This window comes from Aegilops tauschii, chromosome 1, assembly GCF_002575655.3.
Source record: "Aegilops tauschii subsp. strangulata cultivar AL8/78 chromosome 1, Aet v6.0, whole genome shotgun sequence".
NCBI classification, from domain to species: Eukaryota; Viridiplantae; Streptophyta; class Magnoliopsida; order Poales; family Poaceae; genus Aegilops; species Aegilops tauschii.
The window spans coordinates 414,721,815-414,748,444 of NC_053035.3; the positions used below are offsets into that span (position 1 = coordinate 414,721,815).

Genomic DNA, 26,630 nt, shown 5'->3' on the forward strand with positions numbered 1-26,630 from the left:
AGTAGCAGTAGCGCGTCCAGCCAAAGCGTGCTAGAGCTATTAGCAGTAGCGAGCTTCCACGCAGCACGTTGCTGCTACACTTGTATAGCAGTAGCGTGGGCGTGCACGCGCTGGTGCTACGGGTTAGCTGTAGCGCCTTATTAGTAGCGCTGGTCCCCGCGCTACTGATATACCTAGAACCTGTGCTGCTGCTAGGCTTTTCCCTAGTAGTGGAGGGTCGACTATCGGCTCTCGGTAATGGCCACCTTTCCGAGAGGGACTATCGGTAACGCATCTAACCTAGACCTAGGGGGACATATTTTCCGAGAGTTACTCTGGGTAAAAGTGTAACCTAGATCTAGAGTTGATTTCTTTTTCGAGAGCCGCACCGACAAGCACTCGGTAAAGGTGACGTCGACTACTTAAGCATATTCCCCCTGTTGTTTCTTCTCTCTACTCCCCACCGACCGGCGCCCCTCCACTCCTCTCCTCTCCTCTGCTCCCCACCGACCGGCGCCCCTCCACCGGTCGGCGCCCCCTCCACCGCCGCCCCCACACCACACCGAGCTCCTCCCTTCGGTGAGCCCCCCTCCTCCTCTCCATGTGTGCGTAGATAGATGGATAGATAGATGGATGCATAGATAGATGGATGCATAGATAGATGGAAGGATTGATAGATGGATGCATAGATAGATGGATGGATTGATAGATGGATGCATAGATAGATGGATGGATTGATAGATGGATGCATAGATAGATGGATGGATTGATAGATGGATGCATAGATAGATGGATGGATTGATAGATGGATGGATGGATTGGTAGATGGATGGATTCCATGTAGATACATTTTTTCTATATCAAAAGAAAAAATGTAGATAATTGTTGATAATGTTGTATGCATGGATGCTATGTGTGGATGTGACCGATGAGATACGTGAGAGAGTGTTGATGAGAGTTGTTCTTGGAGGAAGAAAAATCAACTTTTGAGCGATGACGGTTGATTTGTGTGAGCTCCTCATGTTATATCTTGATAACGCACGAGGGGCTCACCCAGCTCAACCATCACCAAAAGTTAAAATACCCGTGAGAGAGTGTCCACCATATATACCACCACCAGCGAGAGTGTCCACCGTATAAGTGAGAGAGTGTTGATGAGAGTTGTTCTTGGAGGAAGAAAAATCAACTTTTGAGCGATGACGGTTGATCTGTGTGAGCTCCTCATGTTATATCTTGATAACGCACGAGGGGCTCACCCAGCTCAACCATCACCGAGAATTGAAATACCCGTGAGAGAGTGTCCACTATATATACCACCACCAGCGAGAGTGTCCACCGTATATACGTGAGAGAGTGTCGTTGAGAGTTGTTCTTGGAGGAAGAAAATCGACTTTTGATGATGGCGGTCGATCTACGTGAGCTCTTCAGGTTATATCTTTCATGTTTGATTCTTATGTTATTTTCCATTGTGTGATGAAAGGTGTTAGCATTGATCGATTTTTTGGCTATGGCTTCCTCCAACGGCGAAGCTTCCATTAGGGTCGACTCCACAGACACGGAGAAGAGCGCCGAGGACTGTGTGGAGGAACTCCTTGAGAAGAACCCACAGCTAATCATAATGAAGTTTTTTATGGATCTGGCCAAGAAGAATCCCCCAGCTAAGGAGGGCAAGGCTCCACCATGTAAGGAGCCATTGAGTCCACCGACCATCATTCCCGACGACGCTTGGTCCTCCACTGTGGGGGATGCCCCCACGTGCTCTGACTCGACGATCAGTGGTTTCACCAACTACACCTCGGAGTAGTCACCTAGATAGTTTGACGTTGATTTAGTGGTATAGTTATGTACCTGCTGATATGGACTTGGATGGCCACTTGCGATGCTTTTGATTGTATGAGTGATGAATGCTTATGTTGATTATGTATGATGTGCATTATTTCTTGTTCTTTTGTAGATGAAGTGGTATGTGGTGTACAGAGGACGGTGTCCAGGAGTCTATGATTCATGGTCGGAATGCAATGAACAAATACTTCGTTACGAAGGCAACTCCCACGACTCATTCAACAACAGAGAGATGGCAGAGTATCATTACAATTAGTATTTGCTTAAGCAAAAGAGAAAAACTGAATTATGCAATGGTGCAAGCCAGACACGGCTTAGCTGATTCAGTGGATTGAAGAACTTCATAATTCTCTTTTAGTTTGTCATAATTGTGGTGCTGCTTTTTATCATATGGTGCATGCATGTAGACCATTTTGTTGTTTAATTAGTAAGTAGGCACTTGTACTAAACACCTACTTTGTAATTTGAAATGAAGCTTGTGTGAACTATTTATGGATTAATGCTTATGTGAGTTTGTTGTTAACCTGTGTGACTTGAAATGCAAGTTTGAGTATTGTATAAATGTTTTTGCTGCACTGACTTGAGCAAAAAACAGTATGAACAGAACTGGGAACAAAACTTTACCGAGAGCGGAACGCGGCAAAGAGGCATGCGCTGGGAGCTGAAGGCACTTGGCTGTTGCAGTTAGGCCGAGAGAACTCTCGGTAGAGCAGTCGTTACCGAGGGTCGATTATCGGCTCTCGGTAATGGCAACCTTTTCCGAGAGGGGCTCTCGGTAAAGAATCTAACCTTGATCTCTTTTCCTTCTTGTGCATTCTCGGATATGTATTATACTTTTTTTGTTGTTTTCTTCCATGCTTGGCAAACAACCTTAGCACATCATAATTACCGTCTTGTGTTTTCTTTTTCAGATGGGCCTCGCCCGGTTCTAGAGACCGACACCCCTCCGGTGGCCCCGACGGTCTAGGGCATTGTTCGGCACCTAGAGGGGTAGCCCACAGGGAATAACTGCTTCTTCATGTTAGTGCATGTCATCGCGAGATGACAGACCAAGTCTAGGCCCGTTCTATCACGGGATCACCCACCGAAGACTCTGTCTCGGGGACGAACGCAGCCAGTCCTCGACGTTCCCGCCCGTGTGTATGGTTTGTGAGGCACGTGCCACGTCAAGGACATGCGTTGCTTATTCAAATAGCACACCACCCCCACATGCATATGCATGGGCCACACGCATGTAAGGGTGCCCTCCCCCCCTCCTCGGGCGGTCTCTATATCGAGCACCCATCCGGTGGCCCCGGCGGTCTAGGGCGTTGTTCGGCACCGAGAGGGTGTAGTCCACGGTGAATAACTGCTTCTCCGTGTTAGTGCGCGATGACAGACCAAGTCTAGGCTCATTCTGTCACGGGATCACCCACCGAAGACTCTCTCTCGGGGACGAACGCAGCCGGTCCTCGACGTTCCCTTACGTGTGTGTGGTTTGTGAGGCACGTGCCACGTCAAGGACGTGTGTTTCTTATTCAAATAGCACACCACCCCCACATGCATATGCATGGGCCACATGCATGTAGGGGTGCCCTCCCCCCCTCGGGCGATCTCTATATCGAGCACCCATCCGTTGGCCCCGCGGTCTAGGGCGTTGATCGGCACCGAGAGGGTGTAGTCCATGGTGAATAACTGCTTCTCCGTGTTAATGCATGTCATCGCGAGATGACAGACCAAGTCTAGGCCCGTTCTTCGAGATAGTCTATGGGTATCGATAGGGAATGTGTCCGGTTTGTGCAGGAAGTGCGGGTCCTGTTGCTCCGTTGGCCTCGAAACTTCTTGTGCTCTCAAAGGAGGCCATCGCATGTATATGCATGGGCTATCCGGTGGTCCCAGCGGTCTAGGAAGTTGACCGGCACCGAGAGAGGGGGTAGGCCATGGTCAACAACTACTTCTTCTCATGTTTATTACTTTACACTCTTTAAAGTTCTCTCTCGGTGCCGGTCTAGAAAGTTGACCGGCGCCGAGAGAGGGGGTAGGCCACGGTCAACAACTGCTTCTTCTCATGTTTTTTACTTTACACTCTTTAAAGTTCTCTCTCGGTGCCGTTCTAGGAAGTTGGCCGGCACTGAGAGAGGGGGTAGGCCACGGTTAACAACTGCATCTTCTCATGTTTTCTACTTTACACTCTTTAATGTTCTCTCTCGGGGCCGGTGTAGAAAGTTAACCGGCATCGAGAGAGGGGGTAGGCCACGGTCAACAACAACAATAGCTTGCCACAAAACTAGTAGAATTTTCCAGTGGTTACCAAGGGTCGATTATCGGCTCTCAGTAATGGCTACCTTTTCCAAGAGGGGCTCTCTGTAAAGAATCTAACCTTGATCCCTTTTCCTTCTTGTGCATTCTCGATAATATGTATTATAGTTTTTTTGTTGTTTTCTTCCATGCTTGGCAAACAACCTTAGCACATCATAATTACCGTCTTGTGTTTTCCTTTTCAGATGGGCCTCGCCCGGTTCTAGAGACCGGCACCCCTCCGGTGGCCCCGACGGTCTAGGGTGTTGTTCGGCACCTAGAGGGGGTAGGCCACGGGGAATAATTGCGTCTTCGTGTTAGTGCATGTCATCGCGAGATGACAAACCAAGTCTAGGCCCGTTCTGTCATGGGATCGCCCACTGAAGACTCTGTCTCAGGGACGAACGCAGCCGGTCCTCGATGTTCCCGCCTGTGTGTGTCGTTTGTGAGGCACGTGCCACGTCAAGGACGTGTGTTGCTTATTCAAATAGCCCGCCACCCCTGCATGTATATGCATGGGCCACACGCGTGTAGGGGTGCCCTCCACCGCCACCTCGGGCGGTCTATATATCGAGCACCCATCCGGTGGCCCTGGCGGTCTAGGGCGTTGTTCGACACCGAGAGGGTGTAGTCCATGGTGAATAACTCCTTCTCCGTGTTAGTGCATGTCATCGCGAGATGACAGACCAAGTCTAGGCTCGTTCTGTCACGGGATCACCGACCGTAGACTCTGTCTCGGGGACGAACGCAGCCGGTCCTCGACGTTCCCGCACGTGTGTGTGGTTTGTGAGGCACGTGCAACGTCAAGGACGTGCATTGCTTATTCAAATAGCACACCACCCCTGCATGCATATGCATGGGCCACACGCATGTAGGGGTGACCTCCCCCCCCCCTCGGGCGGTCTCTATATCGAGCACCCATCCGGTGGCCCCTGCGGTCTAGGGTGTTGCTCGGCACAGAGAGGGTGTAGTCCACGGTGAATAACTGCTTCTTCGTGTTAGTGCATGTCATCGCGAGATGATAGACCAAGTCTAGGCTCGTTCTGTCACGGGATCACCCACCGAAGACTCTGTCTCGGGGACGAACGCAGCCGGTCCTCGACGTTCCCGCCCCGTGTGTGTGGTTTGTGAGGCACGTGCCACGTTAAGGACGTGCGTTGCTTATTCAAATAGCACACCACCCCTGCATGCATATGCATGGGCCACACGCATGTAGGGGTGCTCTCCCCCCCCTCAGGCGCTCTCTATATAGAGCACCCATCCGGTGGCCCCGGCGGTCTAGGGCGTTGATCGGCACCGAGAGGGTGTAGTCCATGGTGAATAACTGCTTCTCCGTGTTAGTGCATGTCATCGCGAGATGACAGACCAAGTCTAGGCCCGTTCTTCGAGATAGTCTAGGGGTATTGAGAGGGAATGTGTCCGGTTTGTGCAGGAAGTGTGGGTCCTGTTGCTCCGTTGGCCTCGAAACTTCTTGTGCTCTCAAAGGAGGCCATCGCATGTATATGCATGGGCTATCCGGTGGCCCCTGCGGTCCAGGAAGTTGACCGGCACCGAGAGAGGGGGTAGGCCACGGTCAACAACTGCTTCTTCTCATGTTTATTACTTTACACTCTTTAAAGTTCTCTCTCAGTGCCGGTCTAGAAAGTTGACTGGCACCGAGAGAGGGGGTAGGGCACGGTCAACAACTGCTTCTTCTCATGTTTTTTACTTTACACTCTTTAAAGTTCTCTCTCGGTGCCGTTCTAGGAAGTTGGCCGGCACCGAGAGAGGGGGTAGGCCACGGTCAACAACTGCCACTTCTCATGTTTTTACTTTACACTCTTTAAAGTTCTCTCTCGGTGCCGGTCTAGAAAGTTGACCGGCAACGAGAGAGGGGGTAGGCCACGGTCAACAACTGTCTCTTCTCATGTTTTTTACTTTACAATCTTTAAAGTTGATTTTTGAACAAATATAACCCAAAAATCATATATATATATATATATCTATGAGTGCATCAAAAGTCTTTTATCGAAAAAATTCATCAAAAGTCATGGAATTTTCAAACTGTGGTCGTAAAAACATATGAAATATGAGATACACAAAAGATAGTGCCAAACAAAAAACAAAAAGAGAAGGAAAGAAAAATTAGAGCAGTGGTTACCGAGGGTCGATTATCGGCTCTTGGTAATGGCCACTTTTTCTGAGAGGAGCTCTCGGTAAAGAATCTAACCTAGATCTTAACCATTCCCCTTTCTTTATCTGTTCATTCTTCTCCTTCTCCGTTCACTGCGCCACCGCTGCCGCTAATGCCGAAATCGCCACCGCCACCAACTGCCGCCCTCCACCGTCACCAACTGCGGCCGCCACCCCTCCTCCAGCGCTCCCAACTGCGGCCACCGCCACCCCCTCCTCCACCGCCCCCAACTGCGGCCACCGCCCCCCCTCCTCCACCGCCCTCCAACGCCACCAACTGCGGCCGCCACCCCTCCTCCACCGCTCCCAACTGCGGCCACTGCCAAGCCCTCCTCCACCGCCCCAACTGCGGCCACCGCCCCCAAGCTTCATGGCCGGCAGCCGGTGCGGCGGTTCTTCGGTGCGGCCCAAGGACGGCCGCCGCAGCGGAGCTCCTCCGGTAGCGCGGCAGCTGGAGATGCCCTCAGGTTAGTATCAGATTCTATGCCTAGAGTAGGATATTTTGCACAAATGTAGGAACTATGCACAAATGTGATTAAAAGTAGTAGAGGGAGATGGTCTTGTTTAGTAATGCCTAGAGTAATGTGATGCCCTCAGGTTAGTATCAGATTCTCCTTTCTTCAATCATGCAGGAACTATGCACAAATGTATCAGATTCTGCTTATATGATATTTTGCTTTGGAAGATTGGAGTAATGTGATTAAAGTAGTAGAGGAAGATGGTCCTATTTAGTAATGCCTAGAGTAGTATGGAAGTTTGAAAGTTTGGAGTAATGCCTAGAGTAGTATGGTTCAAAATTTGAAGAACAAACACTGTCTGATGCCTATTGAAGTGGTATGGTTAATATTCACCATATATATATATATATATATATATATATATATATATATATATATATATATATATATATATATATTGTTTTTCATATTCTGATGGGAGCACTAGTAAGTTCCGGAGAGTCCCGAGTGCTAGGACCGAGTCGTCCGCCTCCCATCAGGCCACTCCCGAGGACGAGTCATCATCGGATGGCGATGTCGGAGTGGACTTAGATGAACCAGATCTGCTCGCTACCGAGTCGGGCGACATGGAGACCTCGGACGGCTCGGGGTATTCCTCGAGCAACACTTCCAAGAGGAAGAAATCCGGGCGTGGTCCGGGCAAGGTCCCGGAACCAACTGCTGCCAGCAACCGTCCTGTCACTTGCTCGACGGGAGAGGGGTAAGCAAGCATTTCATTTGCATCATATTTTGGATGCCATAGCTTTAACACTCACATATGCTTGTCTTTTATATCATGCAGTCAGTGGGCATTTATCCCGACACAACCTAAGGGGGCACGCCCGCCGAACCACGTCATCGACTCCCTCTTAAGGAAGCACTTCCCTGGATTGTCCAAGCCGGGTGATATCGGTCATTTTTTTCTAGGGTTTGGGTGTCCTCGAGAGATTTGGTCGAGCGAGAGGGCCGGGGGGGTGCTCCGGTGGTATAAGTTATCACGGTCGAGAGGGGGTATACATATCGACCGTCCATCATGTCGAAGTTATCTGGGAGGGAGTTATATATATCGACAACGACGACATACATACACGGGAAAATAATGTTATCGGGGAGGGGGTATATCGACCCCCCCCACGTGTTGAAGTTATCGGGAGGGTGTTATATCAACAACGACGACATACATACACCGGAAAATAATGTTACCGAGGAGGGGGTATATCGACCCCCCTCGTGTTGAAGTTATCCCCCCTCGTGTTGAAGTTATCGGGAGGGGGTAATATCGACAACGACGACATACATACATGGGAAAATAATGTTATCGGGGAGGGGGTATATCGACCCCCCACGTGTTGAAGTTATCAGGAGGGGGTTATATCGACAACGACGACATATATACACGGGAAAATAATGTTATCGAGGAGGGGGTATATCGACCCCCCCTCGTGTTGAAGTTATCCCCCCTCGTGTTGAAGTTATCGGGAGGGGTATATATCGACGACGACAGACCCAATAAAACATAAGAAAACGAAGAAGAAATAAAAAGAGGAGAAGAAGAAAGGAATAGAGGAGAGGATTGAAGAAAAAAACGAAGAAAAAAAAGAGGAGAAGAAGAAAGGAATAGAGGAGAAGAAGAAAAAATAGAAAATATTTTCTATTTTTTCTTCTTCTCCTCTTCTTTTTCTTCTTTTTTCCTCTTCTTATTTATTTCTCCTCTTCTTTTTCTTCTTTTTTCCTCTTCTTATTTATTTCTCCTCTTCTTCCTCTCCTCTTCTTCTTTCTTTCCTCTTCTTATTTTCTTCTTTCCTATCCTTCTTTTTCTTCTTCTTCCCTTCCTAGCTAGATATATAAAACTTTTCTAAAATTGTAACTTTTGCATATATAACTTTTCCATGGATCATCATTTCTCATATATATCGAATATATATCCTTTGTCATATATAAAAACTTTCTATATATGAACAAAAAACTTTCTATGAACAAAAAAACATTTTTGACATATATATTCATACATTTTGAACATCTACATACATACAATTTTTTTTTGTTCACATACACATTATAGCCACATACACATATACATCACATATGAACAAAAAAATTAAACTAATAAAAATAAAAAAACATATAGCCACATATGAACAAAAACATATAGCCACATACATACACATATACATTATATATATATATATATGATCAAAAAACAATTAAACTAATAAAAAACAGAGCCGGGGCGGCGGCTCTCACAGCGGGGGCGGCTAGGACGATGGCGACGGCGGGGGCGGGACGGGGCGGGGGCGGCGAGGGCGCCGGCGAGCACGCGCGGGCCGGGCAGGGGGCTCGGGGCACCGAGGCGGCGCGCGCGAGCAGGGGAGCGCGAAGCGGGGCGGCGCGTGGGGGCAGGGCGACGGCGACGAGCACCGGGCGGCGACCCGTCGAGGCAAGGGCGCGGGGCGACGGCGACGAGGAGCAGGCGGCGACGGCGAGCACGGGCAGCCTGGCGGCGTCGGGGGCAACTGGCGAGGGATCTGAAAATTTCCCAAGTGTTGGCTTATATAGGCACACCTTTGGTCCCGGTTGGTGGCACCAACCGGGACCAATGCCCCCCTTTAGTCCCGGTTGGTGCCACCAACCGGGACCAAAGGTCCCTTTTCAGCAGCACAAAGGGCGGGAAGCGGCGGCCTTTGGTCCCGGTTGGTGGCACCAACCGGGACTAAAGGGGGGGCATTGGTCCCGGTTGGTGCCACCAACCGGGACCAAAGGCCTTGCGCTGCCCGCGGCCAAAAGTTTAGTCCCACCTCGCTAGTTGAGAGGGGCTCAGAGTGGTTTATAAGCCCCACTACGGCTGCCCTCTCGAGCTCCTCTCAAATGCAGGCTTACGGGCCTAATGTCACACTGTGCTGTCTGTGGGCCTATTGGGCCTTCTGCGGGCCTGAATCCTGGCCCAGGGTTGGGTTTCTAGTCGTATTCAGGCCGTGGTGGCCCAATAGGTGGCAGTTTTTTAATTTTTTTCAGTTTTTTGGTTCTGTTTTTTGCATTATTTATTTTCTTTTGTTTTTTGCTTTATTTTTTAATTCTTTTTGCTTTTAGGTCAGCAAAATTATAAACTGTCTGTTAGTGCCATTAGTTTTAGAAAAAATATAAACTTTCTATTAGTGCCATTAGTTCTTTATGAAAATTCTTTTTGCTGTATTTAGTTTTTTTGTTTTCTTTTTTGCTATATTTATTTTGTTTTGTTTCTACTTACAACAAAAAACTTATTTATTTTATTTTATTTTGTTTCTAATTACTTATTTATTTTACTTTATGATAATTCTTTTTGCTATTAAAGTTTCTATCAAAAAAAGTTCTTTATGAAAATTCTTTTTGCTTTTAATGATTAAAAATAAAAAAGAGGCACAATGCTCGTTGATTTGCTTCAAGACTTTCGGAATAGTGTAGACTGCACTGGACATAGCTCGATGCAGTCTACCTTATTCGTCAAGGCTTTAAGCTAAGCAACGTGAGCATTGCGCCTCTTCTTCATCGTCTCTGCACTCAGGGCTTATAAATCGCTCCTAGTGCCTCTCAGCTAGCGAGGTGGGACTAAAAAACTGCTTAGTAAGAAACTCTAGTACCGGTTCGTGCCACGAACAGGTACTAAAGGTGCTCGTGGGGCCACAGCCTCATTAGTACCGGTTCGTGGCACCAACAGGGACCAAAGGGTGGAATTGGTCCCGGTTCGTGCCACCAACTGGGACCAATGGCCTTGCACAGCGGCGTGGTGGTGAGTTTAGTCCCACATCGCTAGCTAAGAGAGAGCCGCACCTGTTTATAAGGTGCGGTGCGCCTGAGGTGTCGAGCTCCTCTCTAAAGCAGGCTTACGGGCCTAACCTCTCTGTACATGCCTGTGGGCGTACTGGGCCTTCTGCGGGCCTGAATCCTGGCCCACGGATGGGTTTCTAATCGTATTCAGGCCGTGGTGGCCCAGTAGGTGGCATAATTTTTAATTTTTGTCCTGTTATTTTTCATGCATTTACTAATTATTTTGAGCTATAAGACCCAAAAATTGAAAAGCATTTCAAATGAACTCTGAAAAGGTTGAAAGTTGGCATGGTATCATCATTTCATCCACATAGCATGTGCAAGAAAGTTGAGAGGGTTACGGCAAAAACTAGATGCACTTCTTGTACAAAACGGACAATGGTATCATACTCGTCTATTACAAAGTTGGCATGGTATCATCATAATAGTAGCGGGAGAAAGTCTTCACTTTTTCTTCGCTTGTGTCATTTGCTTATTGCGCCGTAACCATGGATAATCTTCATCGTTTATCAGGATGCTTGGGTCAGCCTTGACTTTGAAGGGAGGAATTTCATGAAACTTTTCATAATCTCCAGACATGTCTGTCTTGCCCTCCACTCCCACAATGTCCCTTTTTCCTGAAAGAACTATGTGGCGCTTTGGCTCATCGTATGATGTATTGGCTTCCTTATCTTTTCTTTTCCTCGGTCTGGTAGACATGTCCTTCACATGGATAACCTGTGCCACATCATTGGCTAGGACGAACGGTTCGTTAGTGTACCCAAGATTGTTCAGATCCACTGTTGTCATTCCGTACTGTGGGTCTACCTATACCCTGCCTCCTGACAGATTGACCCATTTGCACTTAAACAAAGGGACCTTAAAATCATGTCCGTAGTCAAGTTCCCATATGTCCATTATGTAACCATAATATGTGTCCTTTCCCCTCTCGGTTGCTGCATCAAAGCGGACACCACTGTTTTGGTTGGTGCTCTTTTGATCTTGGGCGATCGTGTAAAATGTATTCCCATTTATCTCGTATCCTTTGTAAGTCAATACAGTCGAAGATGGTCCCCTGGACAACGAGTACAACTCATCACAAACAGTGGTGTCACCTCTGAGACGTGTTTCCAACCAACTGCTGAAAGTCCTGATGTGTTCACATGTAATTCAGTCGTCACACTGCTCCGGGTGTTTGGAGCGCAGACTGTTCTTGTGTTCATCGACATACGGGGTCACCAAGGTAGAGTTCTGTAGAACTGTGTAGTGTGCTTGATACCAAGAATATCCGTCCCTGCATATTATTGAGTCCCCCCCTCCAAGCGTGCCTTTTCCAGTTAGTCTCCCCTCATACCGTGATTTAGGGAGACCTATCTTCTTAAGGCCAGGAATGAAGTCAACACAAAACCCAATGACATCCTTTGTTTGATGGCCCATGGAGATGCTTCCTTCTGGCCTAGCGCGGTTACGAACATATTTCTTTAGGACTCCCATGAACCTCTCAAAGGGGAACATATTGTGTAGAAATACGGGCCCCAGAATGACAATCTCGTCGACTAGATGAACTAGGACGTGCGTCATGATATTGAAGAAGGATGGTGGGAACACCAGCTCGAAACTGACAAGACATTGCGCCACATCACTCCTTAGCCTTGGTATGATTTCTGGATCGATCACCTTCTGAGAGATTGCATTGAGGAATGCACATAGCTTCACAATGGCTAATCGGACATTTTCCTGTACAAGCCCCCTCAATGCAACCGGAAGCAGTTGCGTCATAATCACGTGGCAGTCATGAGACTTTAGGTTCTGGAACTTTTTCTCTGGCATATTTATTATTCCCTTTATATTCGACGAGAAGCCAGTCGGGACCTTCATACTGAGCAGGCATTCAAAGAAGATTTCTTTCTCTTCTTTCGTAAGAGCGTAGCTGGCAGGACCTTCATACTGCTTCGGAGGCATCCCGTCTTTTTCATGCAAACGTTGCAGGTCCTCCCGTGCCTCAGGTGTATCTTTTGTCTTCCCATACACGCCCAAGAAGCCTAGCAGGTTCACGCAAAGGTTCTTCGTCACGTGCATCACGTCGATTGAAGAGCGGACCTCTAGCTCTTTCCAGTAGGGTAGGTCCCAAAATATAGATTTCTTCTTCCACATGGGTGCGTGTCCCTCAGCGTCATTCGGAACAGCTAGTCCGCCGGGACCCTTTCCAAACATTACGTGTAAATCATTGACCATCGCAAGTACGTGATCACCGGTACGCATGGCGGGCTTCTTCCGGTGATCTGCCTCGCCTTTGAAATGCTTGCCTTTCTTTCGACATTGATGGTTGGTCGGAAGAAATCGACGATGGCCCGGGTACACATTCTTCCTGCTTTTGTCCAGGTATATACTTTCAGTGTCATCTAAACAGTGCGTGCATGCGTGGTATCCCTTGTTTGTCTGTCCTCAAAGGTTACTGAGAGCGGGCCAATCGTTGATGGTTACAAACAGCAACGCGTGCAGGTTAAATTCCTCCTGTTTGTGCTCATCCCACGTACCTACACCGTTTCCATTCCACAGCTGTAATAGTTCTTCAACTAATGGCCTTAGGTACACATCAATGTCGTTGCCGGGTTGCTTAGGGCCATGGATGAGAACTGGCATCATAATGAACTTCCGCTTCATGCACATCCAAGGAGGAAGTTTATACATACATAGAGTCACGGGCTAGGTGCTGTGATTGCTGCTCTGCTCCCCGAAAGGATTAATGCCATCCGCGCTTAAACCAAACCATACGTTCCTTGGGTCAGCTGCAAACTCAGCCCAATACTTTCTCTCGATTTTTCTCCACTGCGACCCGTCAGCGGGTGCTCTCAACTTCCCGTCTTTCTTACGGTCCTCACTGTGCCATCGCATCAACTTGGCATGCTCTTCGTTTCTGAACAGACGTTTCAACCGTGGTATTATAGGAGCATACCACATCACCTTCACAGGAACCCTCTTCCTGGGGGCTCGCCGTCAACATCACCAGGGTCATCTCGTCTGATCTTATACCGCAAAGCACCGCATACCGGGCATGCGTTCAGATCCTTGTACGCACCGCGGTAGAGGATGCAGTCATTAGGGCATGCATGTATCTTCTGCACCTCCAATCCTAGAGGGCATACGACCTTCTTTGCTGCGTATGTACTGTCGGGCAATTCGTTATCCTTTGGAAGCTTCTTCTTCAATATTTTCAATAGCTTCTCAAATCCTTTGTCAGGCACAGCATTCTCTGCCTTCCACTGCAGCAATTCCAGTATGGTACCGAGCTTTGTGTTGCCATCTTCGCAATTGGGGTACAACCCTTTTTTGTGATCCTCTAACATGCGATCGAACTTTAGCTTCTCCTTTTGACTTTCGCATTGCGTCCTTGCATCGACTATGACCCGGCGGAGATCATCATCATCGGGCACTGGTTCCTCTTGATCTTCAGCAGCTTCCCCCCTTGCAGCATCATTGGGCACATCGTCTGGTTCCTCTTGATCTTCAGCAGCTTCCCCCGTTGCAGCATCACCGTATTCAGGGGGCACATAGTTGTCATCGTCCTCTTCTTCTTCGCCGTCTTCCATCATAACCCCTATTTCTCCGTGCCTCGTCCAAACATTATAGTGTGGCATGAAACCCTTGTAAAGCAGGTGGGTGTGAAGGACTTTCTGGTCAGAGTAAGACTTCGTATTCCCACATATAGGGCATGGACAACACATAAAACCATTCTGCTTGTTTGCCTCAGCCACTTCGAGAAAATCATGCACGCCCTTAATGTACTCGGAGGTGTGTCTGTCACCGTACATCCATTGCCGGTTCATCTGCGTGCATTATATATAATTAAGTGTGTCAAAAACCATTACAGAACATCATGAATAGATAATTAAGTGACCAAATTAATAGAAGTTCATCATCACATTAGAACCAAAGTACATACATAGTTCTCATCTAACAACATATATATAGCTCTCCAGAGCATCTAATTAATTAAACCATACATTGAAACTATGTAAAACATTTAAATGCGAAAACAAATGCGATCATAATCGCAACCAAGGTAACAATTGATCCAACGGCATAATGATACCAAGCCTCGGTATGAATGGCATATTTTCTAATCTTTCTAATCTTCAAGCACATTGCATCCATCTTGATCTTGTGATCATCGACGACATCCGCAACATGCAACTCCAATATCATCTTCTCCTACTCAATTTTTTTTATTTTTTCCTTCAAGTAATTGTTTTCTTCTTCAACTAAATTTAACCTCTTGACAATAGGGTCGGTTAGAATTTCCGGTTCAACCACCTCCTAGATAAATAAAATCTATGTCACGTTGGTCGGTATATTTGTCATAAACAATAAATGAACCAAATAGTTATAAAAAGATAATATATACCACATCCGAATCATAGACAGGACGAGGGCCGACGGGGGTGGATACCAAAACCATTGCACTATGTAATAAGAAGGAATAATAAAAGTAACAAAATTAGACAAGTAACTATCTAAAGTAAGAATTTTTTCCTTTCAGAAAGAAGATAAGAACAAGAGGCTCACCACGGTGGTGCTGGCGACGAGATCGGCGCGGGCGATCGATGGCGGTGAAGACGGGGACGGGACGTGACGGACCGCTAAACCTAGACAAATCTCGGGGAAAATGGAGCTCGGAGGTCGAGTTTCGATAGGACAAAGATTAACTAGTGTGGCTCAGACATTTCATCGAACACCTCATGTGCATAGGAGGTGAGCTAGAGCACCCAAATGCCCTCCCCTCGCCGGCCAGAAAAAACAGAGCACTCTGGAGTGCTCTGCTGTGGTGATGGGGTATATATAGGGAACTCATTGGTCCCGGTTGGTGGCACCAACCGGGACTAAAGGCCTTTGGTCCCGGTTGGTGCCACGAACCGGGACCAATGCCCCCTTTAGTCCCGGTTGGTGGCACCAACCGGGACCAAAGGCCTTGTGCTGGAACTGGCGCGGTGCGGTGGGATGTTTAGTCCCACCTCGCTAGCCAAGAGGCTTCGACAGTGGTTTATAAGCGCAGCTGCGCTGACCACTTCGAGCTCCTCTCAAATGCAGCCTTACGGGCCTATTCTGTCACTATTTGCCTGTGGGCCTACTGGGCCTTCTGCGGGCCTGAATCCTGGCCCATGGATGGGTTTCTAGTCGTATTCATGCCGTGGTGGCCCAGTAGGTCGCATAATTTTTTTCCTCTGTTTTTTTTCTCTTTTGCTTTATTTGTTTTGTTTTGTTTCTACTTACAACAAAAAACTTATTTATTTTATTTCTAATTACTTATGTATTTTACTTTAATTATTTTATTTTTATTTATTTTACTGCTGCTATTTTTATTTATTTTACTGCTGCTATTTTTACTTAATTTATTAAGGTTTATTTATTGTAGTTACTATAGTTTATTTTATTTTATTTTATTAAGGTTTACGAGCTGTGGGAGGGACGAGGGGTGGCGACGTCCTGTGGAACACGATGCAGGGGCCGAGGAGGGAATTTAGGGTTAAGTTTTTATACGGGAACGGTTAGACGGGCTTTAGCGGGCTTTCACCGGGCTTGTGGGGTTTTACCAGGTCATCGATGAGAGTTTCCAAAAATGTCATTAGAAATCCGTCATGGATTAACAGGTTTCTTGTAGTGATATGTCGAGCACAATAAGTGGTGATCCTCCGGCCTCCCACTCGCACGCAGCCGCCGCCACCCTCCCGCTCGCTCGCCGGCGCCGTCGTCACCAGTCCCGGCCATGGCGCCGCCGCTGCCGTCGTGCCCCTGAAGACCTATTTATCTTGCCTGAAGGTGATCCTGTGTCAGATCCTCCACTTAACCCGCGTGGTCCGGCTCGTGGGTCACTGACAGTGGGTCCCTTGGGCCCACTGGTCAGGTTTGACCAGTCGCCCCGCCTCCTTCCTCCTCTGGCCGAACAGATGCGGGGCTCCGGCGATCAACGCCGGCAAACGGCGGCTCCTCACGGGGTACTGAGGGCGGGGATGGATCCGCCAGGCCGGGGCGGTCCTCCCGGTGGTCGAGGGGGTGGCGGGGATGGAGGGAGTCGCCGGCGGCGAGCTCCGCGGCGGACGGCAGCTTTGGGAGGTTTGGGGCTTTGGCCTACGGTGGTTCCCCGATGCAGCTGAGGGTTTGGGCGGCTCCGCACGGTCGAGGGGAGGAGGATGGTGGTGCTATACGGACGGGGGGGGGCTCTGGTTGCGACTGAATGGACCGGAGGGCGGCGGCGGCTGTACTGGCCGGAGATGGGGAAGAAGACCCTCCCTGGTCGATTGCCTGCTATCGGGGTGCTAGGTGGGGTGGCTTGAGGTCGCCTGAGGGACTGGACGGACTCGGGGGCTCCTTATATAGGCGGCCGGAGTCGGTTCCAACGGCGGCCGTGGATAAGAACGGCGAACCGCCGTTCTCTAGCCTGCAGGACGTCGTGGCGGCGACGGGTACTAGTGGACGAGCTCGCGGATAAGCTTGGACTGCTCCAGAGGCGAGCTGGCGAGCGGCTGTGGCTCGGGCGGCGCCGTCCATGGCAGGGGCCTGCTGTGGCCGGCCGTCGTGCCCCTGAAGACCTATTCATCTTGCCTGAAGGTGATCCTGTGTCAGATCCTGCACGATACTTCATCACTACAACACGTCGGCGGCGGTGTATGAGGCGTCAATGGCCCTGGTGGCGCCTTCAAGGGAGGAAGCATGATCTTCAAGGGAGGACAGGCCATCAGATTCATACACTTGGTAGCGTCTTTGTTCATCCAGGTTTGACGATTCATCTTTTCATTATCTAGTCTCTCAGGGATGTCAAACGTACCCTCAACAACTAACGTCAGCATTTATTTTGTTCTGTAGTGAACCCCCTCGATGAATGCATGTCTGTTGCCGTGGCTAGAGAAAATTCTACATATCCACATCCTGATAACCAACAAGATAAGTAGCAGCTTTGATATGGAGGTATTTTCCTTCACTGCGTGCTTTTTCTTTGTGCCCTTTACTGTACTGTAGTAGCATTTGCTAAATTGCATTGAGAGAATAGGACGGCACAACAAGCTAGGGCTTCAAGAAAACCGACCAAATTCCTTTTTTTTCGGATCAACCAACCAAATTGCTGTAATAGCACAATCCGCAAGACCTAGAAGGCATCTACACATGACATCGGTGGCTTCTCCTCCGCCTGCTATTTGCCGCTTTGACACTGTTGACAGATCCGAGTTCCACCTGCTAGGCTCGAATGGTAGATGTTACGGGCAACTGTATGTGAATCCCACTCCAAGGGATCGCCCTTCTCTATCCCAGATATGGCGGTTATGGAGTTGATGGCTCGTGTTTTTTTTTCTCTTTTGCTTTATTTGTTTTGTTTTGTTTCTACTTACAACAAAAAACTTATTTATTTTATTTCTAATTACTTATGTATTTTACTTTAATTATTTTATTTTTATTTATTTTACTGCTGCTATTTTTATTTATTTTACTGCTGCTATTTTTACTTCATTTATTAAGGTTTATTTATTGTAGTTACTATAGTTTATTTTATTTTATTTTATTAAGGTTTATTTAGTTTTATTTATTTTATTAAGGTTTATTTATTTTATAAATATAAAAAAATGAACATAGATGCGCTTATAGAGAAAATTCAACCTAAATTCATAATAAATTTCTATGAAATTTACTATGAATTTAGGTCAAATTTCCTGTATAAGGGCATCTATTTTCACTTTAAGAGAAGCTCAACAAGGCAGAGAGGGATGGCCTTATAAACTGATGTGAGCGCCCTTCGGTTGGCGAGGTGGGACTAAACACTGGCCGCAACTAGGACCAGGCCTTTAGTCCCGGTTTGTGGTAGGAACCGGGACTAAAGGGTGGTGGGCCAGGAGCGTGGCCCATTGGTCCCGGTTTGTCCCACCAACCGGGACCAAAGGGTCCGGACGAACTGGGACCAATGCCCCCACGAAGCCCGGCAGGTCCCTGGCCGCACGAACCGGGGCTAATGTGAAAACTGTCCTGTGACCTAAGCCCTGTTTTCTACTAGTGTTGGTCGCCCGATCCCCATCCTGGAAGCCTGGAAAGAAGGCCACAAGGGGAAGGATGGCGCCGAGTTCTGCAGCGAGTCAGCGGAGGAGAAGTGGGGGACCTTCAAAGAGGTCTTCCAGGAGGTGCACGGGCAGGAAGCCGAACCTACGTCCAAGCCCCTTGATCCTGAGCTTCTCATCATTGCTGGCGAGGGGAAGGGCCATGGCCGCCACCTCCTTTGCAACGGGGCGATCTCCACCTCCCCGCATCGCAAGCTGCACGAGATACGCGCGTCGAGCACCAGCTCAACTCCGTCCATACGGAGTCGCCCAACCACCGCATCACGTGAGATAGCGCGTCTCAAGGTTAGCATCCTAACCTTTCATTTATGTCCATGCCTCGAATTAGCACCGTTCCAACCTATATGAGCCTAATGCCATGTTACAGGATTTAATGGCGCAGCGGGCTGTTGAAGAGGAGCAAAGGCGGCAGGCTGAGCAGGAGTCCAGAGAAAAGGAACGGGAAGACACGAACAAGAGGTTGAAGCTGCTTGAGGATCAACTACAGGTAGAACATTATCTAAACTAGAGTAGAAGATTCATTACATAGGGACGAACCACCCTCACGTGACTCTACTCTTATAGGTTCTTATGCAATCTCGAAGCAGTGCAAGTGATGCCCCTCCTCCTCCTCCGGAATGTTAACCCGAGGGCCTCTCCTCCTCAAGATGATCTATATATGAACAAGTGTACTTCTATTGTGACGTGCACGTGTTTTGCAAGTAGTGACAATATGTATGAATTTGCGACTTGTGTGTGACGTCTACTAGGATACTACATTCGACTTGTGTGTGACAATATGTGAACTATCCCTAATTATGCATATATATGTGGACTAGATCAAATTATGCCTATATATGATCAAATTATGCCTATATATGTGTGGACTAGATCAAATTATGCCTATATATGATCAAATTGCACTGTAGTTGTTTTTATCTGCAGGGATCAGAAAAGAAATAGCTTAACAGCAGAATGGATGGGAAAGATTTCCGAGAGCAACACTCGGAAAACGATATACTACCGAGAGCGCCTCTCGGAAACATGGTCGTCTGGGAGACACTACTGTTGTGCCACAACTTTTTCGAGAGCAGCTCTCGGAAAAGAAGGCGAGCATTGCCGAGACCAGCTCTCAGCAAAGATATGTAAACTGTCAGCTGCCATGTGGGCCACGCTGTCCTACTGGTCAGGAGGATTGCCGAGAGACGCTCTCGGCAAAGATATCGTCATTTTTTCAAAAATATTTAGCAAGTTATTTGAAACTTTTACTGATAAATGTGACCAGTGGGACCACATGTCAGTTAGAAAGAACACACACACAAAAAAGAAAATAGGATGTGGCATGTGCTTTGCCGAGTGTCGTATGGCGGCTCTCGGTAATGTACGCAGTAACTGACGGAGCCGTCTGTTGCGGACAGGCATGCCACGTGGCTCCTCTTTGCCGTGAAAGGCTCTCGGCGTCTGCAGGGTTTGCCGTCATGGATTAACAGGTTTCTTGTAGTGATATGTCGAGCACAATGAGTGGTGATCCTCCGGCCTCCCACTCGCACGCAGCCGCCGCCACCCTCCCGCTCGCTCGCCGGCGCCGTCGTCCCCAGTCCCGGCCATGGCGCCGCCGCTGCCGTCGTGCGCCTGAAGACCTATTCATCTTGCCTGAAGGTGATCCTGTGTCAGATCCTCCACTTAACCCGCTTGGACCGGCTCGTGGGTCACTGACAGTGGGTCCCTTGGGCCCACTGTCAGGTTTGACCAGTCGCCCACGCCTCCTTCCTCCTCTGGCCGAACAGAGGCGGGGCTCCGGCGATCAACGCCGGCGAACGGCGGCTCCTCGCGGGGTACTGAGGGCGGGGATGGGTCCGCCAGGCCGGGGTGGTCCTCCCGGTGGTCGAGGAGGTGGCGGGGATGGAGGGAGTCGCCGGCGGCGAGCTCCACGGCGGACGGCAGCTTCGGGAGGTTTGGGGCTTTGGCCTACGGTGGTTCCCCGACGCAGCTGAGGGTTTGGGCGGCTCCGCACGGTCGAGGGGAGGAGGATGGTGGTGCTATACGGACGGGGGGGCTCTGGTTGCGACTGGATGGACCGGAGGGCGGCGGCGGCTGTACTGGCCGGAGATGGGGAAGAAGACCCTCCCTGGTCGATTGCCTGCTATCGGGGTGCTAGGTGGGGTGGCTTGAGGTCGCCTGAGGGACTGGACGGACTCGGGGGCTCCTTATACAGGCGGCCGGAGTCGGTTCCAACGGTGGCCGTGGATAAGAACGGCGAACCGCCGTTCTCTAGCCTGCAGGACGTCGTGGCGGCGACGGGCACTAGTGGACGAGCTCGCGGATAAGCTTGGACTGCTCCAGAGGCGAGCTGGCGAGCGGCTGTGGCTCGGGCGGCGCCGTCCATGGCAGGGGCCTGCTGTGGCCGGCCGTCGTGCCCCTGAAGACCTATTCATCTTGCCTGAAGGTGATCCTGTGTCAGATCCTGCACGATACCTCATCACTACAACACGTCGGCGGCGGTGTATGAGGCGTCCATGGCCCTGGTGGCGCCTTCAAGGGAGGACGCATGATCTTCAAGGTAGGACAGGCCATCAGATTCATCCACTTGGTAGCGTCTTTGTTCATCCAGGTTTGACGATTCATCTTTTCATTATCTAGTCTCTCAGGGATGTCAAATGTACCCTCAACAACTAACGTCAGCATTTATTTTGTTCTGTAGTAAACCCCCTCGATGAATGCATGTCTGTTGCCGTGGCTAGAGAAAATTCTACATATCCACATCCTGATAACCAACAAGATAAGTAGCAGCTTTGATATGGAGGTATTTTCCTTCACTGTGTGCTTTTTCTTTGTGCCCGTTACTGTACTGTAGTAGCATTTGCTAAATTGCATTGAGAGAATAGGACGGCATAACAGGCTAGGGCTTCAAGAAAACCAACGAAATTCCTTTTTTTTGGGGATCAACCAACCAAATTGCTGTAATAGCACGATCCGCAAGACCTAGAAGGTATCTACACATGACATCGGTGGCTTCTCCTCCACCTGCTATTTGCCGCTTTGACACTGTTGACAGATCCGAGTTCCACCTACTAGGCTCGAATGGTAGATGTTATGGGCAACTGTATGTGAATCCCACTCCAAGGGATCGCCCTTCTCTATCCCAGATATGGCGGTTATGGAGTTGATGGCTCGAGTTTTTTTTTCTCTTTTGCTTTATTTGTTTTGTTTTGTTTCTACTTACAACAAAAAACTTATTTATTTTATTTCTAATTACTTATGTATTTTATTTTAATTATTTTATTATTATTTATTTTACTGCTGCTATTTTTATTTATTTTACTGCTACTATTTTTACTTAATTTATTAAGCTTTATTTATTGTAGTTACTATAGTTTATTTTATTAAGGTTTATTTATTTTATAAATATAAAAAAATGAACATAGATGCGCTTATAGAGAAAATTCAACCTAAATTCATAATAAATTTCTAATATCCTGTATAAGGGCATCTATTTTCACTTTAAGAGAAGCTCAACAAGGCAGAGAGGGACGGCCTTATAAACTGATGTGAGCGCCCTTCGGTTGGCGAGGTGGGACTAAACACTGGCCGTAACTAGGACCAGGCCTTTAGTCCCGGTTTGTGGTAGGAACCGGGACTAAAGGGTGGTGGGCCAGGAGCGTGGCCCATTGGTCCCGGTTTGTCCCACCAACCAGGACTAAAGGGTCCGGACGAACCGGGACCAATGCCCCCATGAGGCCCGGCAGGTCCCTGGCCGCATGAACCGGGACCAATGCTCACATCAGTCCCGGTCCGTGACTGAACCGGGGCTAATGTGAAAACTGTCCTGTGACCTAAGCCCTGTTTTCTACTAGTGTTGGTCGCCCGATCCCCATCCTGGAAGCCTGGAAAGAAGGCCACAAGGGGAAGGATGGCGCCGAGTTCTGCAGCGAGTCAGCGGAGGAGAAGTGGGGGGACCTTCAAAGAGGCCTTCCAGGAGGTGCACGGTCAGGAAGCCGAACCTACGTCCAAGCCCCTTGATCCTGAGCTTCTCATCATTGCTGGCGAGGGGAAGGGCCATGGCCGCCACCTCCTTTGCAACGGGGCGATCTCCACCTCCTCGCATCGCAAGCTGCACGAGATACGCGCGTCGAGCACCAGCTCAACTCCGTCCATACGGAGTCGCCCAACCACCGCATCACGTGAGATAGCGCGTCTCAAGGTTAGCATCCTAACCTTTCATTTATGTCCATGCCTCGAATTAGCACCGTTCCAACCTATATGAGCCTAATGCCATGTTACAGGATTTAATGGCGCAGCGGGCTGTTGAAGAGGAGCAAAGGCGGCAGGCTGAGCAGGAGTCCAGAGAAAAGGAACGGGAAGACACGAACAAGAGGTTGAAGCTGCTTGAGGATCAACTACAGGTAGAACATTATCTAAACTAGAGTAGAAGATTCATTACATAGGGACGAACCACCCTCACATGACTCTACTCTTATAGGTTCTTATGCAATCTCGAAGCAGTGCAAGTGATGCCCCTCCTCCTCCTCCAGAATGTTAACCCGAGGGCCTCTCCTCCTCAAGATGATCTATATATGAACAAGTGTACTTCTATTGTGACGTGCACGTGTTTTGCAAGTAGTGACAATATGTATGAATTTGCGACTTGTGTGTGACGTCTACTAGGATACTACATTCGACTTGTGTGTGACAATATGTGGACTATCCCTAATTATGCACATATATGTGGACTAGATCAAATTATGCCTATATATGATCAAATTATGCCTATATATGTGTGGACTAGATCAAATTATGCCTATATATGATCAAATTGCACTGTAGTTGTTTTTATCTGCAGGGATCAGAAAAGAAATAGCTTAACAGCAGAATGGATGGGAAAGATTTCCGAGAGCAACACTCGGAAAACGATATACTACCGAGAGCGCCTCTCGGAAACATGGTCGTCTGGGAGACACTACTGTTGTGCCACAACTTTTTCGAGAGCAGCTCTCGGAAAAGAAGGCGAGCATTGCCGAGACCAGCTCTCGGCAAAGATATGTAAACTGTCAGCTGCCATGTGGGCCACGCTGTCCTACTGGTCAGGAGGATTGCCGAGAGACGCTCTCGGCAAAGATATCGTCATTTTTTCAAAAATATTTAGCAAGTTATTTGAAACTTTTACTGATAAATGTGACCAGTGGGACCACATGTCAGTTAGAAAGAACACACACACAAAAAAGAAAATAGGATGTGGCATGTGCTTTGCCGAGTGTCGTATGGCGGCTCTCGGTAATGTACGCAGTAACTGACGGAGCCGTCTGTTGCGGACAGGCATGCCACGTGGCTCCTCTTTGCCGTGAAAGGCTCTCGGCGTCTGCAGGGTTTGCCGTGCCGTGCCTCTTTGCCGTGAGGCAGTGATGGCAAAGATTGCAGTTTGCCGTGAAGTTGGGTTTGCTCAGTGTCGTGTTTTAGCACTCGGCGAAGAGCATTACACCCGGCGTACGTGAAAATTCCAGTAGTGTGTAGAAAAAGAAGATGAAGAGATTGGACTCGCAAAGGGCTTTTACCTCGTCGAAGTGGTAAGTTTCTATATTTGTACCAATGATAATTGTTTCACTTGATGTTCATGTCTTTTCTTATGATTTTGTTTCGATGTCTTGAAGGTGTTAGCTCTTGTCCACCGTTGATGAGGTTATGCGAAGCCCTGATGATGCAAACCATTGATTTGGTACTCTTTTTATCATGCACTGTACTTAGTATAGTTTCTGTCATGCTTTATCTATTTTATTGTATTGTTAAGCATTGAGTTTAAATTCTAAATTTTTGATGCAATTGTTAAATATTTTGTATGGGGTATATTTTGAGTTAGCTACAAGCCTTAAGCCTTATGGACGTTAAGTTTTTCCCTCTCGGTGAAAAAAATTTAGACCCGGGGATTGCTCCAATCCTGGCTCCGCCACTGCATGCATGTGTTTGAAGGTTCCATCTCCCGATCCAAAAGAAAAAAAGTAAGGAAGAGGAAGGTAGCTAGCTAGCAGTGTTGGTGTCGGTACGTACGTATGTTGTTTGTGTACGTGCACTACTCAGCGCTGCCCGTCCAAAATTCCTCAAAAATAAATTAATTTCACGCATGACACCGGCCGGCCAGCTCGCCTTGATATTTTATGCGCGATTGAGGTAGGCCTTCATTTGCAGGGATAGCGAACCAGTCAATCAACTAGCTTCGTTTGCTGAAACAAGTTTGGGTCCGTCGACTGATCCAAATTTAATTTTCATCGACTGATCCATAGTCAGTCCATTAAAATAATCTTACGATTCAAAGAGGCCCTTAAAGATGAGAAACAATCTAGGATGTCCAATTAAGATCAGTAGAACTCAATCAAAGTTAACTGCGACACCAATAATATATAAGCAGCCAAAGAATTTGAACAGTCAAAACAAGCAATTACAGTACATGCATGAAAGTCGAACGAAAATCACAAATAGATGACCTCAGGCTGTGCAAAACTAAAGCGCACAAACGAATTAAATAACGCAACACCGTGATGATTCATGGATCGATCAGTGGTTGACGACCCTGCACTTCCTCCTGATTTCGCCTTGCTTGCCGGTCTTCACATCGATCGCTCCCATCTTGACCATGGCCTTGTTAAACTTGGCCTCCCACTGCCCGGGGATGTTGGCACTGTCGCGCACCATCTGCGTCGTCGCCGGCGTCGTAAGAAGGGCGGCGTCCGATGTGAACAGCACCTTGTGCGCGAGGACGTTCTTGTAGTACTGGTTATCGAGAGCGTTGGGGGTCACCACGTCTTGGTTCACCGTGGGGTCGTTGGCCGTGCTCGGGTTGGCGGGGCACCTCCTCCTCAGGAAGTTGGCGAAGCCACCGTCGATGTCGGAGGTGACGGCGATGCGGTCGGAGACGAAGGACGAGCAGTGGGAGACCCCGATGGTGTGGGCGCCGGAGAGCACAACCATGTCCTCGGCGCTGAGGCCCTTAGCGGCGAAGCTGGCGACGAGCTGGTCGAGGTTGAAGAATGGTGGCGGCAGGTTGTCGAGGGCCTCCGTGGAATTGGAAACGCGGCCGTCGAGGCGGCCAGCCGGCATGTTGATCTTGACCTTCATCTTGCTAAGGAAGTAGGCTGCGTCGCGGCCGGCGAAGGCGACGATGTCGGCGCACGAGACCACTCCAGGGCACGCCTTCTCGACGGCGTCCTTGGCCGCGTCGATCACCTCGAAGCCGCGCAGGCTGGGGAAGTTGGGAGGGCTCAGCTTCTCTGGCTGCGGGTTGGTCGGCGTCGGGTCGAGGAGGACGGAGCCATCACATCCCTGGACGAAGCAGTCGTGGAAGAACATGCGGATGAGGCCGGCGCCGATGCCGGCGTTCTTGTAGACGAACTTCTTCACCTCGTCCCTCACGATGGCCTCCACGCGGGGGCATGTCTTCTTGTAGTAACCCACCTCCAGGCCATGGCACGCCGCCGACGACAGCAGCAGTACGCATGCCAGCGCAACAGAAAGCTTAAGGGAAGCTGCGGCCATTGTCTCTCTTCTCAAGCTAGCTCTTAATGAATTTAGCCGATGTGTACCAGAGAGTGTGTGATTTGATGTGGGCTATAGGAGCAGATGGGATGAGGTGATGGAGTTCGTATGTGGAGTGGAGGGCTACTTATACATGCATGCAAGAGTTCCAATCCACGGTGCACTTGATAAACAATGGATGTGGGCTAGAGCAACTTGACATTGACATTGTTAGTTTTTTTTTTGCCAATAGTTAGTTAGATGGATGTGTGTCATGCACATGCATGACAATTAGTGGAGTAATAATTGATCAGCATGCAGTGATCTAGCTGTTATAGAATATGGAGGCTGCTGGATTAGCTTAATTAACCCTATGTTTTCTTTGATAATAAAGAGAATTCATTATTTTTCCTCTCTTCATTTATCCCTCCGCTCCTAAATATAAGTCTTTTTAAAGACTTTAATATGTGTTGTATGATCTGCTGGTTGCTCCTGGAGTATGTGT

At 48.6% G+C, this 26,630-nt stretch overlaps 1 protein-coding gene across 1 annotated transcript; it reads right to left on the bottom strand.

The window, feature by feature from the left end:
- Positions 1-24,936: 24,936 nt before the first annotated feature.
- On the bottom strand, positions 24,937-26,234 carry LOC109757225 (peroxidase 2-like). The gene has a single exon (XM_020316054.4). The coding sequence runs from the start codon at positions 26,144-26,146 to the stop codon at positions 25,169-25,171; it is 978 nt and encodes a 325-aa protein (XP_020171643.1). The 5' UTR covers positions 26,147-26,234; the 3' UTR covers positions 24,937-25,168.
- Positions 26,235-26,630: the final 396 nt, after the last annotated feature.